Source organism: Puma concolor, chromosome A3, assembly GCF_028749965.1.
Source record: "Puma concolor isolate L17-30 chromosome A3, mPumCon1.1.hap2, whole genome shotgun sequence".
NCBI lineage: Eukaryota > Metazoa > Chordata > Mammalia > Carnivora > Felidae > Puma > Puma concolor.
The window spans coordinates 126,916,545-126,931,908 of NC_141669.1; the positions used below are offsets into that span (position 1 = coordinate 126,916,545).

The 15,364-nt window shown below is 50.0% G+C and overlaps 1 protein-coding gene across 1 annotated transcript in view; it reads right to left on the minus strand.

Moving 5' to 3' along the window:
- The window catches only part of SLC13A3 (solute carrier family 13 member 3), a 75,493-nt gene that overhangs the window by 42,060 nt on the left and 18,069 nt on the right, over positions 1–15,364 (minus strand). Inside the window, exons 2-3 of the mRNA XM_086702377.1 lie at positions 4,556–4,821; positions 2,149–2,309 (exon numbers count right to left, since the gene is read on the minus strand). Coding sequence (XP_086558503.1) covers positions 2,149–2,309; positions 4,556–4,821 — 427 coding nt within the window. The remainder of the gene's footprint in view (positions 1–2,148; positions 2,310–4,555; positions 4,822–15,364) is intronic.

Here is a 15,364-nt window from a genome sequence, read left to right on the forward strand (position 1 = left end):
CTTTGTCACGTGACCGCGCCTCATTGCAAGGGCAGCCAGGAAATTGAGCTTTTTCTCTCCAAAGCCACGTGCCCATGTGGGGGGGGGGGGGGTTCTATCACTAACAGAGCAAAGACAGACTCAATATTGGGGATGAACTAGAGATTTCTGTCCACACATGAACTGGTTTAAAGCTTCCTTTTAAACTGCATTTATGTAATAAAAAGGAAGACATTTTATTTATTTTTTATTTAAAAAAAATTTTTTTTAACGTTTTATTTATTTTTGGGACAGGGAGAGACAGTGCATGAACAGGGGAGGGTCAGAGAGAGAAGGAGGCACAGAATCGGAAACAGGCTCCAGGCTCCGAGCCGTCAGCACAGAGCCCCACGCGGGGCTCGAACTCACGGACCGAGAGATCGTGACCTGAGCCGAAGTCCGCCGCTTAACCGACTGAGCCACCCAGGCGCCCCAAAAAGGAAGACATTTTAAAGCAGACAGAAGAGGGCAGCTGCTGCAACCGGGAGGGCAAGATCAAGGGAATCACAGAGATGCCAGTGAAAAGTCCTGGCATCTTTGTGTCTCTGAATCAATCAGTCAATCCTGTCTTTGCCTCTCTCTGACTTCTTTCTTTATTTTAGAGAAAGAGAGAAAGAGTGAGTGGGGGAGAAGGGCAGAGGGAGAGAGAGAGAGAGAGAGAGAGAGAGAGAGAGAATCCCAAGCAGACTCCACTCTGAGCAGGGAGCCTGACCCCACGACCCTGGGATCATGACCTGAGCCAAAATCATCTTGACTGAGCCACCCAGGCACTCCACCTGACTTCTTGATATTTGAGGAAAACAAACCGTTATGTTTCAAGCCACTTGCAAGTAGACATTTACCTGCATTCTCACAGATGCAGCCGGTCCCATGGGTAAGATAGCACATTCTGGAACCGGACTGCCGGGGTGCAAGGCTGGGCTCGGCCATTCATCTGCTGTGTCCTGGGGAAGTCACTTCCCCTCTCTGAGCCCTTGGTTAGCCATCTAAGAATGCAGCAGCTACTTGCATTTTCTTAAGAACACAGTTTCCAGCATTCGAGTGAATCACATCCCACTCTCACTGCTTATTGTACAAGGCCGTTCTTTCGTTTTATTTCTTTTGTTCTTTTCATTCGTTTTTTTCTTTTTTTAATGTTTATTTCTGAGACAGAGAGAGAGAGAGAGCAAGCACAAGCAGAGGAGGGGCAGAGAGAGAGAGAGAGAGAGACCAGAATCGGAAGCGGGCTCCAGGCTCTGAGCTGTCAGCACAGAGCCCGACACGGGGCTCGAACTCACGATCTGTGAGAGCATGACGTGAGCCGAAGTCGGATGCTTAACCGACGGAGCCACCCAGGCGTCCCTATTTACTTCTTTATTTAGTCCCTTTGGTTCCCATTTCCCACTCCCATCCTTCCCAGAGCAACCGTGCTGATGTGTTTAATCTGTAGTCTCTCATCCGCTTATGTTCTTGCAAAGTGGCCCCTTGCGTGAGGTTTTAATTTACATAATGGCATTGTCTCCTGTCTCTCACTCTGGCTTCTTTCAATCCCAGCTGTGTTCTGTGAGATCCGTTTCTAGAACGAATTCTTTGCTCCTAAAAGCAGCATGGGGCTCAACAGCACGCACTTCACCTTCCCCTTTATTGGTGATTGCGTTCACGTGGCTACCAAGTCACCCCACCACAGAGTACGAGGCAGTGAGCGCCGTCCCAACTGTCCCCTCGTGGACCTGCATCGGAACTCCTCTGGCGTGTGCATCCAGGAGCAAAACCGCCGGGTTACAGGGTCTGTCAACATTGCATTTCTCTGGGGATTAGCGGTGCTGAGCATCTCTTCAAATGCTCTGAAGCCAGGCGTAAGTATAGTACCTACTTCATAAGGTTGTTTTGAGAAGTAAGAGACAGTGTGGGCAAAGTGTTGAACTCGTCACTCGGTACACAGTAAGCACTCAGTGAATGCAATTAAAGAAAGAAAGGTGTCAAGGTTTGGCTTCGCCAATTGTCAGTTACTATTATTATGTAAACACTCGGCGCATAATATATGCTCAGCAAGTGCGTTTGCTTCACCTTCCCCTGCAACTTTTGGACACCCTGCTCCCGCTCTTGCGTGCTGGGTCGGGGGGCTGCCCCGGTGCCTTTCCACAGCCTCACCTGCGTTCTCTTCGCTCTGCTGGCCGAGGTCCTTCCGAGTCTCCTGGCCAAAGAGACTTTTCAGGACGGCGCTGGCGATGGGCAGCATCATGGCAGTGGAGGCGGTGTTGCTTAGCCACATGGACAGGAAGGAGGTGGTCACCATCATCCCCAGGATGAGCCTGGGAACAGAGGGAGTTAGAGACGCATCCAGAACGGGGGCCCAGGAGGTCCTCTGGTCCCACTTTGCCACCTTGAGGAATCCAGCCGCTTGTTTTACCGACGGAAAGCCAAGGCCCAGAGGGGACAAGCCAGGCGACCGAGTGGGGACCAGATCCATTCGCCAGCCTTATCTCAGGTCTAAGGAAACGGATTCCACGTGGCCACGGATTCACCTGGCCACGGGTCCCCCAGGCAAAATAGTCCAAAGACACCGAGCCCCGAAATTTTCTCCCCTTTGTCCCCCAGTCCTTGATGGCTTCCATTACAGAATAAAATTGCCTTGGTTCGCCCCCAAGACCATCCACCGTATCCCCTCAAACCACCTTTGCCAGCCTCCTCTCCCAGTTCCCCTCCGATTCCTACCAGGCACCGCCTCAGACTCCCCTGAACTCACCAGCACACCCAGACAGGCCCTGACCCCCTGCCTGCCTGCCACTGCTTGGCCCCTCCCACCCACAGGAATCCGACTTCCATGATCTTTTCGCTTTACATTGAACCTTTAATCGACCTGGAATTTGTTTAGATGGATAGTACGAAGCAAGATCTAAGTAGTTTCTTTTTGTTCAAAGGATAAGCCCGTTATTCCAACCTTCACCGTTTACTGAATAATCCTTTCCTTCCTCCACCGATTGAGATTTCTTCTAGAATGTTATACGGCATGTAAAAATCTATTTCTGGACTAGCGTCACACTGTTTTCGTTGTTCTGACAACGAAATCACTTCTTGGAATCACTTCTACAGCTAGACTCTCTCCCACAGACATGAGGAAACACAGTTACAGAGTCGGGCAGAGTGCTGGACACACAGTCGACACCAGAAACCTAGGAGTTACGTAGAACCTTCTTCTCCCTAACCGTTACCCCCGGCTACTTTATCAACCAAAGAGCTTCCAAAGCTCATCTCCACTGCCATCACCCCAGTCCAAGCCGTCACCCTGTCTCGTCTGGACACCCAGAACATTCTCCTAACTAGGCTGCATCCAGTGTCTCCCTCTTCGTCTGCTCTCCACGCGGCAGCCTAGAGGAATTGTGCGTGGTTTTTTTCATGCAAATGTAGTCATGTCATTCCCCACCTTAGAACTCTTTAAAGCAGAGATTCATGACCAGTGTGGATAAAATTCAGGATAGAAATGAGGGGGAGGTGCATCTTTATTGTATTAATATCTAATAGAAATCAAGTATTTCCTTTGGGGATAGACAAAGGCAACAAAGTTCAATAGGAGCAGAAGTGCCTGGGACTCGGTTGCCAATTAAGATCACAGATATTTTCATATCATGCCGTAATAGTCGCGAACATCTTGGACTATCACGGACACTGGGACTAGAGGGAGTTATTGTAGTTGTTATTAGGTCAGTCGCTAGATCTTATCATTTACTGTAAAGGAGTGCACATGGGACTATATCATAAATGTGTGTGGGTTTTTTTTATTAATTTTTTTAATGTTTATTTATTTTTGAGAGAGACAGAGACAGAGCATGAGCGGGGGAGGGGCAGAGAGAGAGGGAGACACAGAATCTGAAACAGGCTCCACACTCCAGGCTCCGAGCTGTCAGCACAGAGCCCGATGCGGGGCTCGAACTCATGGACAGCGAGATCATGATCTGAGCCAAAGCTGGACGCTTAACCGACTGAGCCACCCAGGCACCCCTGAAACCCTATTTAAAGGTCGTTTAATTTCTCTTAGAACAAAAGTTCAAATCCTAGCCAGGGAGCCTGAGGCCCTGCAGAAATGGACCCTGCCACCCTATCTCTCCAAGGCCATCTTGTCCCCCGTTCCCCACCAGCCTTGGCATCTGGGCTATTAAATAGCAAAATAGGATGATATCGGCCAGGATTTACTGCACTCTTACAGGTCTAAGCTATTATACCTTCACTTTACAGGCAAAGAGAGAGGAGTGAAGTCATTTCCCAGAGCAGGAAAGGTGGGATTCAGCCCCCAGTGGCCTGAGTCACACTGCTAAAATGGCCCTCTCTAAAACTACTGGACCCAGGTGGGGCCTGGGGTTTGCATTTCAAGTGGCCTCCCCAGGTGATTCTCATGCACTTCTGAGAGCCACCCAGGAGCCCAGCACTGTGTCTGACTTGCGAAACATCCGGGGATTGAATGCGTCAATGGCAGGTGGGACACGATACGCTTGTTGACCTGGGTGACCGGACCAGACCAGGAAGGGTGGGTTTGGGCTCCAAGGGATGCGGTCCCTCTTACCTGGTTGGCTGGACCCCAACGAGCATCAGGACCTTGAGGGCGATTCTCCGGTGCAGGTTCCATTCCTCAATGGCGCTGGCCATGATCAGACCGCTGAGGAAGAGGAAGTTGGTGTCCAGGAAGTACTGGGGGCAGACCTTGTTGGAGGGCAGGATGCCCAAGAAAGGGAAGAGGATGATGGGCAACAGGGCTGTCACTGAGAGGGGCAGGGCCTCCGTGCACCAGTACACCGCCATGAGCAGGATGACAAACAGGCAGCGGCCTTCCTGCAAGGGGGAGATGTGGTTCAGGAGGGGTCAGCGGAGCCCCAGGCGGCAGGGCGAGAAGACGTCCCGGGGCAGCGCCCATCAGAGCATGTTCCTCAGGGAGGCTGTGGAGAGCGTGAGTGCCCAGAGCTTTGGCCTTGAACAGATAACATCACCTGAGCCCCATTTTGCTCAAGTGTGCAAGGGGGAAGCGACATCTGTCCATTTTACAGGACTATTGAGGATTAAACGAAACACTCCGTCGTTTTAGAAGTAGACGCCGAGATGAGCATGAAGACTGAACATAGTTTAGTTGGTAGAGGATCCCAGAGAGTTCTGGAAAGGCAACAGGGAAGTGAAACAGAAGGAAGCCAGTACAGTGTATTAATGAGAAGATTAACCCTGTGGGCAGTTGGGGCTCAGTCCTGATGGGGGACCCTGGGAGAGAGTGTAGCTCATGCTTCAGAGCTGTCCTCCTGGGAGGCAAGGAAGCTGGCTTTTCACCTGCCAACTCCTGGCCATCACTGGTTGAAGGCTGCTCCTGGGAGCATTAACTCTCCAGCATTGGAGAGAGAGAACGCACTCGTGCAGAGCATCTCAGGTTCAGTAAGAGCGTACGGGCACGTGCAGACTGGTGAGTGCTGGGGAGATGTGGAGAGTGCAGCAGTGGCCGCTGGCACATCCATTACATGACACTTAGCACAATGACCAACACATAACACACACTCTGCAAACAGTAATAAGAATAAGCGACATTTATTGGGCTGTTAAGTACCAGGAACTGTTTAATCCTCACAAAATCCCAGAGGAGTAAGTAAGCATCCCCATTTTATGGGTCAGGAAGCAGAGATGCAAGGAGGTCACGAGCAAAGCGATGATTGTGCAGAACAAGGCAGTTGGCCTCCAGAGTCATCGCTCTTTTTTTTTTTTTTTTTAATTTTCTTTTAACGTTTACTCATTTTTGAGAGACAGAGAGACATGGAACATGAGCGGGGAAGGGGCAGAGAGAGAGGGAGACACAGAATCCGAAGCAGGCTCCAGGCTCCGAGCTGTCAGCACAGAGCCCGACGCGGGGCTCGAACTCACGGACTGCAAGATCATGACCTGAGCCAAAGGTGGACGCTCGACCGACTGAGCCACCCAGGTGCCCCCAGAGTCATCGCTCTTAACCAAGTACCCCCAACTGTTACCAGCTGAATATTAGAACCTATGACAAGTTGACAATGTAATATTAAAGATCCGGAACAAAATAGATCAGCAGTTGTCAGGGCTCAGGCAGGAGGTGTTGTGGGGGGGCGGGGGGGAAGGAGAGCTGCAAAGGAGTACAAGGGCACCTTCTGGGGTGATGGAAATGTTCTAGAAACAAGAGTGCAGTAATGACAATGCCTTCACTTGTGATGCATCAGTATCCCATAAGATCCATCATAAAGAGTGTCTTATTATTCACATGGTCACTGTTGAATAAAACGACTTACTGTCCTGACCTTGCTTTCTTATGTTCTCTCAAGGCAATGACCTTGCATGTTCCAGTAAACACAGACTATTTCTTGAATTTGGTGCTGTCTGGTGCCATTTTATGCTCCTTATTTCTCACTCCCAGTGGGTTTGGTTGACTTCATTCAGAGTCCACAGGACATTGACCTGTATTCCATCTCAACAGGCACCAGCTGAACAGAACATACCCTCGGCCACAGAGGCCAGGCATCAGCTACGTGCAGACACTAGGATGAGTTAATCCATCTAACAGAGAGGCAAGGGCAGGATCAGAGGGACTGATGTCTTTGGCAATCGTCCAAGCAAAAATTACCAGTGACTAGGGTCTCGCGGGGGGGGGGGGGGGGGGGGCAGTGGAGGTTGTGAGAAGTGGTCAAATTCTGGGTCTGTTTCCAAGGAAGAGCCTGACAGCTGTGTGGACAATCTGTTAGGAGGTGTAAGGCAAAGAGAGGAACCAGGAGCCATTCCAATTGTTGATCTCAGCAGTTGTCATTTACTGAGCCGGGGAAGACTTGTGAGATATACCCACAATCCACTTCCGTACCTCGAAGACGCATCCTGTTTTCTCAACGACCTGACCGGGAGTTGGGGCCAGGAAAATGAGTGAGGCATAGTCACTGCCCTTTAACCAGCAAATGTGACCCCGCCAATCATGGAACGGTCCCCTATGGCTGGTTCTTCTCAAACTCAAATGACCCTCACAGACTCTGCGCACCAAGTCTCTCGGGAGCAGAGGTATGATGGTAAATGTTGAACAATGGGCGCTCTGCAAAGCTCTTTCTGTGTGTCTGTGTGTGTGCGCACGTGTGTGTGTAAAAGTGCTTGGTTACTATTCAATTCAGCTAAGAAGTCACTCATTCACTGACCGATGAATTTGGTTCTACTATGAACGTCAGCTTATGTTTTTATTTACATTAATAATTAAGACAAGAGGGAAACAATGAAGTATGTCAGGAATTCACTCATTCACCAATGACGCGAGTCACTTCTTTACTGAATCAAGTGAGAGTTTTCACAAATACTGGAAGAATATTCCCTCATCTTGCCGGGGCGGGGGTGGGCTATTCACCATGTAACCGCTGTCACCGCAACACATTGTTAAGTTTGATCTGCACTTTGACCACTTTCCATCACTCTCTTAAATCCAGACAAGCCACAAAACAAAAAGCTAAGCCCTGATTTGGGGTGTTTGTCAACTTCTACGGTGTAAATACCCCCGCGTGGTTGATTTCAAGCTATCAAGAGACATCACTGAACACAGCGTTGGAATGAGCCCGGCGATATCGCATCGCGACGCAGCACTTCCTCCACACATACTGATGTAAATAAAGCAGATATAGGTAATCCTAAGACCACAGGTGAGAGTAAAATAGTCAGGAAGTGGTGAGCTTTGCGTATCTATTACCTCTGTTTTCATATATTGAATCACGAGTTCGTATAATTCCATTTTAAACGATATCTATGTTTCACAACCGGCTGGCCAAATTCGTGACAATTTGGCAATCAGATATCGAGAGCTGGTGCCTATGCTCCAGGACGCTGCTGTGAGTTTCTAGGCAGAACATCCGTGCAAACCACCAGGCCCTGCCCCCCGCCGCCACACCCCAGGAATCTGGATCACATTCCACTGCGACTTGACGTTCTTCAACCCATGTTTGGTCCCATGTCCCATAATGCAACTGTTTTTTAAAGTATACAATTATTTTCTGTCAAATTTTGCTGCTGGCTCAGGAAGACAGGCCACGTCTATCTTGTTTTATGTACCATGGGGCTGAAATAACCAAATACCATGGACTGAGTGACTCAAACAACAGGCATTTCTTTCCCGCAAGACAGCTCTCCTCCCAGATGGGCGTCTTCTCATTGTGTCCTCACCTGGTCCATACTTGCTGTGTGCACGCAGAAAGCTCACTTTTTTTCCCCAAAGGCTGTAACCCCATCACGGGGCCCCACGCTCATAAGCTGATCTAATCTCACAGTTTCCAAAGGATAATAAATGCATTGTACGAACAACTTTATATCAATAAATGTGATAACTTAGGAGAAACAGAAAAGCTCCTCGGAAAACACAACGTCTCCAACCATCAGAAAAAGAGAGAGAAAAGCTGAACGTTTCAGGATCTATTAAAGAAATGGAATCGATTATTAAAAACCTTCCTGCAAAAAAACGTCTAAGGCTTGCTGGCTTCAACGGTAATTCTCCCAAACTTTTAACAAGTAACACACATCTTACACAAGTGCTTCCAGAGAATAGAGAGAGAGAACACTTCCCAATTCATGGTGTGAGGCCAGGGTAACCCTGTTACTGGGTCATCCTGACAAGGGCACCAAAAGGAAAGAAAAGAGAACATCATAATGGTCCAGCATTGATGGGACACACAAAGTCGTCTGAAAAACCAGTTTCCTTTTCTAGCCTGCCTCGCGTCACTATGCAAAAGAATGACAGGAACAATGACAACCGAAACCACCAACAGCTTTGAGTGTTTATTAAGTTCCCGCACTTTCCATGTATGAACTCAGTCAATGAGAAATACTATTACTATCCCCCACTTTTGAGGGGAGGTTGGAAAAGGACATCGATTCGGCCGTGCACATAAAGCTGGGACCGAAGTCATTCAGTCTCAGGGTAATGTTGTCGCGCACAAACGAATTAGTCTAGACAGGAATTCTAATTTTAACCCCTTTTCTTTTTTTTTTTTTTTTTTTTTTTTTTTTAATTTTTTTTTTCAACGTTTATTTATTTTTGGGACAGAGAGAGACAGAGCATGAACGGGGGAGGGGCAGAGAGAGAGGGAGACACAGAATCGGAAACAGGCTCCAGGCTCTGAGCCATCAGCCCAGAGCCCGACGCGGGGCTCGAACTCACGGACCGCGAGATCGTGACCTGGCTGAAGTCGGACGCTTAACCGACTGCGCCACCCAGGCGCCCCTTAACCCCTTTTCTTTAAGCATTTAAGGGACTCCCAAGTAAAAGGACCACTAGCAACGACCGAGGTGCTTATGTTGCCCATGCGCTCTGCCGAGCAATTCACACACGTTAACTCCTTCCATCCCACCGTCACTGGGAGGCAGGCACTACGTTCTCCGCTCTACTGAGGGGACAACTGAGTCGGGTGACTTGCCCAGGGTTGCTGAGGTAGAGACAGAACTCGAACCCAGGCGATCCGGCTCCAGAGCATGCGCCTCTGTGCCACTCCGCACGATCCACGGTTACCCCTGTTCCCTTCCCGCATCCTTCGACTCTCTGGCATCCCTGGAGCCTCTCCCAGTCCTCGAGCCCACTGGCCTGGTCTCGCCATGTGTGGCCCGCCATTGCTTCTTGCCTCCGCCCCACTTCTCGTAAAGAGCACGCTCCTAAGAACCACCCTGTCCCCTGCCAACGCCCCATCCCCGGAGCCTCACCCTTCCATTATGGCTTCTCTCCTCCAGAGCAGAAGCTAACTGGAGGCTACCGCACTCCCTCTTTGCATGATGGCAACACCAGCACCATATCAAGATTGATCATACCTTCACGTACCGGGAACTTACTACGCGTTAGACCCCGTCCCAACTGCTATCTCAACTGACTTGCGCTTGTCAAAACGACCTTGTGAAGTCGGTCCCATGATGATCTCCGTTTTACATAAGGAAACTGAGGCACAGAGTGATGAGAGTGACCACCAGGGCAGCCTGCTGGATAAGAACCAGGCGTGCTGGCTCCCGGGCCTCTGCTCAGCCTGAAGCTACTGCAGGAGAGGGAGGCGGGAGAAGCTAAGCAGGCTGTTCCCAAATGTCCAGTCAGTGCCAGGACAGGTAACAATGAATAACTTTTTTTTTTTTTTTAGCATAAGCATCGCCCATGTCATATGTGGGGCACACTTATACTAAAAATAATTATTCATTGTTTATCTGACATTTTGCAACTCTATTTTGTCTGGCAACCCTAGCTGGACCCATACTCCAAAGAGGCGAGAAGGGTAAAGGCCAAGTGTTTCTGGAGGACCGGAAGTGGGTCACGAGGAGAGAAGTTCACCATAACTTAAGCCCTGCCTAGGAGGTCTGCTTTCAGGTGCTCTAGGGCCCCCCAAAGAGCTCATATGCAGCAGACCCATGGAAACCCAAGCACTGGAGGGGAGCAGCCTATCAGAGAAAAGCATCTCCCCGAAGGGGAGTGTTCTGGCAGGTGCTGGGGGTGGGTACCCTCTTACCTCCACCCCCTGTGATGCTCACAAGAGAACGTGTCAGAGAATGTGCCAGGCCCCGGGCCCAGAAGGCACAGCCAGCTGGGCAGAGAAGCCCGTCAGGCGCTGACCTACCTCTGCCTGCCCCCATGCCTTCTCTCACAGTGCCTGTCAGAAACCTAGAAACTCCAGAAAAAGGGAGAGGACCAACCCTAAAGGAGAGCCCTTTTACTGGGCTCCGGGCCTGTGGAGCTCCCAGGTGGGGGGCTGGAAAAGGCTTCACTTCCGACCAAGCTCATTGTTTCAATCGTCACCTGGAACAGCCCGTTCTGATCTCGGAATTGAGACCGTGCTTGTGTATTAAAGTAACCGGAGGACTTTAGTTACTTCTCAACAGTGATGGGAGAAGTCACGAGGTCTGCAGGAGTTTATATCCCAGTGACCACAGAAGAACATCCCCTGCTGAATACATTTTAGAGCAACAGCAGGAGAGAAAAACAAAACAAAACAAAACAAAACACGGCTTTTCAAAAATCAGCTTTATGAGCTATAACTTACATACCATCAAATGCATCCATTGGTTTTTTTTTTTTTTTTAAGTTTTTTAGTTTATTTTCTGAGAGAGAAAGAAAGAGCAAGCAGGGAGGGGCAGAGAGAGAGGGAAAGAGAGAGAATCCCAAGCAGGCACCACACTGTCCACGCAGAGCCCAAGGAGGGGCTCGAACTCACCAACGGTGAGATCATGACATGAGCCAAAATCAAGAGTCGAACGCTCGACCGGCTGAGCCACCCAGGCGCCCCAAATGCACCCGCTGTTAAGTGTACAATGTGCGGTTTAACAGATATACTCACCCGTATCACATCCCCTTCGAGATACAGAACGCTTCCATCACCCCCAGAAGGTTCCCTCTTGCCCCCTTCAGGTCAATCCTTACGCCCCTTCCCAAAACGCTGCTGTGATTTCCCCTGCTATAGATGGGTTTTGCGTGCTCTTGGGACTTAAACGGAATCAGAAGGATGAGCTTGTATGCTTTTTGCTCCATACAATGCCCATGAGGCTCCTCTACGTGGCTCTGTATGTCAGTTGTCTATTCTTTGTTACTGCTGAGTAGTATTCCATCCTGTGCACACACCACCCTCTATCTGTACATCTTCCTGCCGCCGGACATTTGCATTGTTTCCAGATTGGGGCAACTACGAGTAAAGCTTCTGTGAACATTCAAATACATCTGCTTCGGGGGTGCCATCTTATAGGTCCTTTGGTGAAGTGTACAATTACCGCGTATTATATAGTGGAGGGGGGGCGGTTTCTGGTAAATTCTGGCTGTAAGGGTTGCCTTTCAAAGGCTCTGAGTCCCAGGCCTGTATTCTCCCTCTCCCTCTCCTCCCCTCCCCTGTTCTCCCTCTGTTTCTTTCGCTCTCCTCCCTCTACTCTCTCCCTCTTTCTCTCCCCCCCCCCCAACCCCGGGTGCTCTCGCCAAGATGTCAACAATAGTCCTTGGTGGAGGAACACTCCAGATACAGCACAGGTCAGCTGGGGAGGTGACCCGAGGCAAATGGCGGGAATTGGGAAGTTGATCCTTGGCCGGCATGGGGCTTTGCCAGTAAGTGGGTCAAGAGCGTGTTTCATTACCTTGCTGGTTAGTTAGGGATTGGAGCAGGGCCAAGGTGACCCCAAATTGCTTGCCTGCCCCAGCTCAGCTTCCTGTGGGCAACTGGATTCACAATCGCCAGCTGGATGCCAGACATCTGGCGGGGAATTAATAAGTACTACTGGCCCTCACCCCCCATCCCTGCCAGGCCTTGAGGACGGAACCGACTTCCAGAGAGCAAAAATCGCGCAGGAGGCGTGCAGGCAAGGCCTGGAGAGGGGGGGTGCCTACGCACACACTAAGTGGTGGGCTCTCAGAGACCAAGCAGGCCAAGCCAGTTCCTGCCTCCAGGTCTTTGCACCCGCTGCCCCCTCTGCTGGGTCCCCTCAACCCTGCAGCTGGCTCCTGCTTGTTATTTGGCCCTCCTCTCAAAGGTCACCTCCTCCGGGAGTCCCACTCTGACCAGGCTATCGATTATGGTCTGATTTCCATGTTGTCTGGCCTTGCTCTCATCAAGTGCTTCACAATTAACTCGAGTATTTCTCGTTTGCTGGCTTCCTGTTCTCTCTTCCCCCAACCAGACCCTAAGCTCCAAACAAACAGGACTCTTGTCTTTATCTGTTCACGTCTATCTCCAGGGCCTCAATGGATATCTGTTCAATGAATGAAGAAACGATCCAAGTCAGGGATCCAAACTCAAGGGCGGGCGACAAGTGAGTGAGTGGAGTGGGCTGGTGTGAGAAACATCACATCGTTTCCTCAAGTCTGACAGTGCTGTGGGTACAGAAAACCATCCCTTTGGAAGGGGAGTGGAAAAGCCCAAGCTTGGTGACAAATGAGAGCTGGCGCTGGGCTTCAGCGTCTCGAGGGCAGCAGGGGGGAGTTGGGGACGGCGACACACGGGAAGTACAGGCCTGTCCAAGAACACCGACTGCTGCCCGGTTCATGAGAACATGAGCCCCACGATGCCAGATCTCCTGCTTTTTCAAAAGAAGCTTGAAACTGTGCTTTTATGTGGAAGCTCAGAGTTTTAAAAGATTTACTTAGTAAGAGCAAAGTGTAGGCAAACAAAAACAAAAACAAAAACAAAAAGCCCACATCGGCAAATAGTAGCAAGCCCATGGTTACCGGTTTATGATCTCTAGTTTAAATGGTTTTCATTGGTGTAAAATCCCAGAAAAGGGCTTACACGGACCCAAATCCGAATCTAATGTCAAGTTGTTTACAGAGCACTAGGGATCCTAGGATGCTATATTTAAAATCTCCACTCCCTTTTAAAATTCCTATTTTACAGCTATAGAAACGGAGGTCTGGTGAGGAACAGTGATCTCTTGAGGACCAGGCAGAATTCAAAAGCAGATCTCACCACACCCGGGCCTGGTTGCCATTTAAACAGTGGACCAGGGAGGGGTGCCTGGGTGGCTCAGTCAGTTAAGCGTCCGACTTCAGCTCAGGTCATGATCTCGCACTCCGTGAGTTCGAGCCCCACATCAGGCTCTGTGCCGACAGCTCAGAGCCTGGAACCTGCTTCGGATTCTGTGTCTCCCTCTCTCTGCCCCTCTCCTGTTCGTGCTTTGTCTCGCTCTCAAAAAATAAGATTAAATAAATAATGGACCAGGGAGTAGGGTCCGGGTGGATCCATGATTTTACTCCAGCCCACAGCACATCTGTCCCACCTCTGCGTCTGGGTCCTCTTTTCCATGAACTCAGACCAGCCACTTGGCTGCACGGATGCTCCTCCTGCTGGTCTGCAAATGGAGACTTCCCTTGATCCCTCAAGGGCAGATTCGGGTCGAAGCACAGAGTCACGTGATCCCAAGGCCTCTTTCCTTTGAAATTTAACTTCTGGCTGGGGCAGGTGTCTGGTCCTGCACAGACTCCCTTTCTGGGTCATCTCTGAGTCAGCAACTGGCCTCCTCGCCACTTTGTTCAGGACAGGTCGGTCATCTTGCTGAGGTGGCCCACGGTCGAGGGAGTCATGGCCTCAGGTGAAATATCTCTCAGCTGCCTGGCCCGTCCCCTCTGCCATTAGAAGCTGGTGCAACTCAGCGGAAGCCTCCAGGGGTGGGGATGCCCTTGAAGGAGGCCGCGGCCCAATAAGACAGGTGCGAGAAGCTCTGGCTGGTCCCGGTTATCACGGTTGACTCACGGGCCAGGCTTTGGACGAACTTGATGTGGATGGGGTTGGGGGACACTGAACGGAAAGTGGCCAGCCGTTTTCTTAGAAGGGAAAAGAATGCCAACGAGATCTCCAGGGCCGGGCTGGCCAAATACAGAGCTTCAGGCCACACGCTGCTCTGCAAGTTTGAATTCGTTGAAAAGGAAGGAAATTTAGAATTCCAGTGTCTCAGTCACGTGAGCCACGTTTCAGGGGCTCAGCTCACTACTTGAGACTAGGGTCTACCATTCCGGATGGAACAGCTAGAAATGCCCATCATCACTGAAAGTTGTGTTGGATGGAGCTGCTCATGGGCTCGAGGGCCAGGAAGCCCGGGTGTGGTGGTTCCACTACGGAGCTCTGAAGGCAAGCCACTGACCGCTCTGAGCCCAAGTTCCTGCACCTGCTGACTGACGATAATAATAATGACCCGGGGATGTTACATCAGAGAGGATCCCATCAGAAGAGATGTGTGCAAAGGCATCTGGAATATGCAACCGTCGGGCAGGCTGTTTTACGAGTGAGATTATGAATGAATACATGTCTATTTCTTCATTATTCTCCCTACTTTCCAAATTTCAACTACACATATGGTTTGTCTTTTTTTTTTTTTTTTTTAAGTTTATTGAGCTTTGAGAGAGAGGGACAGAGTGCGAGCAGGGGAGGGGCAGAGGGAGAGGGAGACACAGAATCCAAAGCAGGCTCCAGCCTCTGAGCTGTCCACGCAGAGCCCGATGCGGGGTTCGAACCCACAGACCTCCAGATCATGACCTGAGCCAACGTCAGATTCTTACCGGCTGAGCTACCCAAGCGACCCTGGTTTTTTCTTAAAGAAGACAATCTCTGAATACACACAAGGACTAGATCTGTAACACACTGGGGGTGTGCTCCTTTCTCTGAAGATTACTAGACATTTCATTGTTCTAGTGCAGAAATTTGAGGCCAGCCTGATTTCTTCCTCCTTATAGCTCACCAGAATTTTTTGCCTGGATAGCCAGAAGATTTTTTCGTTTAACCCTCTAGTCCCTGACTGTTACCATGACATACACATCTCAGTGTTGATGAGTCTCTATACGTTATTTTTTTCCGGGAGACAGAAAATCTGCATATGTTTTCCTTTGGTTTCGGAGCACTTTTCTGCTATTAGAGATTCTAATACT